The sequence below is a fragment of the Trachymyrmex cornetzi genome, unplaced genomic scaffold, assembly GCF_001594075.2.
Source record: "Trachymyrmex cornetzi isolate Tcor2-1 unplaced genomic scaffold, Tcor1.1 scaffold1732, whole genome shotgun sequence".
Lineage (NCBI taxonomy): Eukaryota > Metazoa > Arthropoda > Insecta > Hymenoptera > Formicidae > Trachymyrmex > Trachymyrmex cornetzi.
Window position 1 is genome coordinate 1 of NW_017296346.1, and position 4,105 is coordinate 4,105.

At 26.9% G+C, this 4,105-nt stretch overlaps 1 protein-coding gene across 1 annotated transcript; it reads left to right on the forward strand.

Annotated features, from left to right (window-relative positions):
- Positions 1–369: 369 nt before the first annotated feature.
- On the forward strand, positions 370–3,495 carry LOC108759194 (aminopeptidase N-like; the record flags this gene model as incomplete). The annotated part of the gene is made up of 7 exons (XM_018504514.1): positions 370–644; positions 1,126–1,316; positions 2,077–2,373; positions 2,594–2,663; positions 2,973–3,065; positions 3,290–3,385; positions 3,484–3,495. Coding segments are annotated over 7 exons (1,034 nt in total), but the record flags the coding sequence as incomplete, so codon positions are not given.
- Between the last annotated feature and the right edge of the window lie 610 nt (positions 3,496–4,105).

Genomic DNA, 4,105 nt, shown 5'->3' on the forward strand with positions numbered 1-4,105 from the left:
CCTATTACAAAAACATAATATTATAATGTTATGTAAGATCTTTGACACGTAAAATTTATTACATTTTTTTTATATTATATGTTTTTGTGCGTATATGCGGCGTATAGATATTAAAATTCTACGTTATTTGTCATATTCTATATCAAACAATAGTAAACCCTGTCGTGTGCACTTTAATACATTAAATTAATTATTTATTTTAATGTATTATACATATAAAATTATATCCTACCAATTCCAATAAAAATCTTTTTTATAAAAATCTATTTTACAAAAAAAGTATATACATATATATACGTATATATTCTTTGTTTTATAAAATTAACGCAAGGGATCTAATCGATAATATTTTTATTTGTTATATAACAGGCTACTATCGCGTTAATTATGAACTAACAATGTGGCAAAGAATCGCCTACTATTTAAATTCTGACAATTATAAAAACATACATGTTCTCAATCGTGCTCAAATTCTTGACGATGCATTTCATCTTGCAATAGAAGAAAAAACATTAAGTTTGTCTACATTTTGGAATCTTAGCCATTACCTGTCGCGAGAGACAGATTATGTAGCATGGTACCCTATGATCAAAGCTTTTGAATATATGTCAATTTTTATTCCATTTTCGGAAATTGGACTAGAGGTATATAGTAAATTTCGTCAATTAAATATATTATACTGTTTTATAAACATTATGATATCAGTTCTATTGCTATGTTTGTCGCATAATTAAAAATTACTATCTAAAGATTATATATTTTTTTATTTTGAAATAATAATTATAGTTAACAATATATTCTAAAAATTTACTCAATAATTTTGCAGAAGACAAAATTAAAGAAATTTAGTAAAAAGTCATGTTTTTTCATAGTAGAATATGTAATCAACTTAGAAAATGTTCACAATTGTATGTATAAATTTTTATATTTTATTACATTTAGATTTTTTAATAATTTCTTTGCTAAGAATTGAAACTTTTAGAATAAGTATGGTATGCAACGACAATACTATTATTAATATGTATTTAACATATACTGTGTATATATATTTAACACATTGTTTTCTTCAAAAATAGCGACACAAATGACAAAGTTTATATTATTAGTTTACTTAATAATTTTTAGGAAGAGATGCGTAAAATTTTGCCTACGCTTTTTAAGAAAATAGGATATCAAGAAATTCCTAATGAGAATGATCTTACTAAATGTTTAAGACAAGAAATTGCAAAGTGGGCATGTGTGCTCGGTGACTCCGATTGCAGAATTAATGCCACATCTAGACTGGAATGGCATTTTACCAATCCTGAAAAGCACAAGTACATATATTGCTTGGTTTATGCTTCGGTCTTGACCGTAAAATCTTAAATTGTAGCCAATAGAGCTGCCAGTCTTAATTAGTCTTAATTGAAATCTGTATTCCACTAGCTGAATTTTAGGATTTTAGATTAAGACCGTAGCATAAACCAGGCATATATACAGGATGTTCAGAGTAACGGTCCGCACGATTTTTTAGACTTATTATATGAAATATGTATCTCATGTCATAATACTTATATAAGTAGGACGATTGTAATTATTATTTATTATTTCATATATATATTTACCATTCTTAATATTCCTTAATAAAACTTTATAAACACATTTTATAAGTTATTGTGTCATTACACATCTTATTTATATGTATTATTTGTAAAATTTTCGTGAGCTATACATACCTCCCTTCCCATGTAAATAGTCATATATCCCACTTCTATGAGATATACGGCAAAAATGCAAAGGTTTCAAAAAGTTATTTTTTCGTATGAAAAATAAATATTTCGGATTTCTAATATTTTTTTCGTAGTACGAGACAGTACAAAGTTTTTACTGATATAGTTCATTTACTATAAACATAGTAAATAATACTTAATAAATTAAACTTTTGATAGATGCGGCGTATATACCGAAGTTACCCTATATATGTATATATGGGAAATATTTCTAATAATTTTTAAGTCATACATTTTTTTCTAATATGATGCACTTAATAAGTCTGATACAAGATTAGTTATTTATTATGTTTCTTACACGTTGTAGAATTTTACCATGGTGGAAAGAATGGACATTCTGTAAAGGTTTGATAAAAGCAAACGGTTCTATTTGGATGAAAATGCTGGATATATCTGAAAGGGAACATGATAAACAAATTTTAGAATACTTGACTTGCTCTGAAAATCCTAATATTATTCAAATATATTTAAATAAGATAACGGAAAATATGTCACTAAAAATTAATGATCGTGTTAATATTTTCCTTCGTATTATCGCAAAGCATGCAAAGAACATTGAAATATTGGAATATATATTGGAGAATTTCGAAAAAATAAAACCCAGGTATGATATCTCTTTTCTAAATTATATTATAAATTTCTAAAACGTTTATATTAATATATGTATGACAAATATATATTAAAAATATTCGTAACACATTTCCAAGTAACACACAGCGCCAAGACGTTAAAAAAGCGCTAAAAAAGTGTATAAGTGTTTTTTAACGCCTTGCAGACGCTGCTGTGCTACTTATTGGATTATATACAGTTATTTTTTTCTATAGAGAAGTCAATGTGTTTGCGGCATTAACTGTTATTCTTAACCATGGAAATATTGAAAAGCAAGAAAACGCGGTAAATTATATATTCTACTTCTTATTATACAGAGCCTTTTTGATAGTTTGTGAGGAAACTATATTTGTAATAGGATATACTTAATATATCTTATCCAATAAAAAATATCAGCATGTGCTAACAGATGTGCGATCAGTACATTGATCAGTTTGGTCCAATTAATTTCTTTTTTCAAGATTATCCGATTAATTTCATCATGCTATTAGATCTTGCTAACATATATAGTATTTGTTCTTTATCTTGCTTGTTTTTTACATTTCTTACTTTCAACAATAATCTCCCTATTAATACGAAAATAACTTGTTTCAGATTTTAAGTAAATTCGTAACATATGTTAAGGAAGAACTAATAATAAGAACTATTCGGTTTAAGTTATTCAGTCGAAAAATACGACAGGAAAAGGTATATTTTAGAAATCCAATATACTTATTTTTAAATCATTTTGTTAAAATTATTTATTTCCTTCAAATGCTTTATGCATGTATACATATATCATAGACATATATAGTATTTTAATTTAATTATGTTAAGGAGAGATTATATTATATTAGAATTACGTTACAATCTTATAAAATAAAATTGAATCATTATTATCGATGATAATTCATCGAAATAATTGGTTTTAGATACAGAAAATTATGTCAAGTAATTATTCGAAGGAAAACGTTATGCATAATACAGAAAAACCGGAAATACCAATAAATGAAAGCGCCAAAGAAGAGGTAAATTTTATTACATATAGTATTCACACAGAATTATTGACGCTATACGCAAAAATAATATATGTATGTATGTTGTTCCCATGTGTATATATGTATAGGATGTCCCGTAATTTATCCGACAACGTTTGTGGGCAGATAGAGCGGACTGAGTCGAAAAGTCCTCTACCATTTTCCAATTTTCGCAATAGTAAACAAGATATTAATTACTAAAAATTGCCGAATATTGGTCTTCAATAATAGTTTTCTCAAAATCTGTAAGAGAAAAAAAATTGTTTATTTTCTTCTCATAAAGTTCTGAGAATTTTTTCGGAATTTCTTAATACCGTATTCTCTCATGTTGGTCAAAATAAGAAAATGCAGTACTAAAAAGTTAATAAAAAGTCCTTAAAAAATTCTTAGAGTTCTATGAGAAGAAAATAAACAATTTTTGTCTCTTGCAGTTTTTTTGTAAAGTTGATAGTATTTGAGATAAAAGTTATTGAAGACCAATATTCGGCAATTTTTAGTAATTAATATTTCGTTAACTATTGCGAAAATTGCAGAATGATACAGCACTTTTCGACTCACTTTAGTCCACTTTACCTGCCCACGAACGTTATCGGGTGAATTATGAGACGTCCTGTATGTACATATACATATTTGACAATCTTGCGTTTCGCGGGTTTTCTCCGTGTTCAAATCCATTCTTGGAATGCCAACGTTTCGTGAACCTTGCAGTCC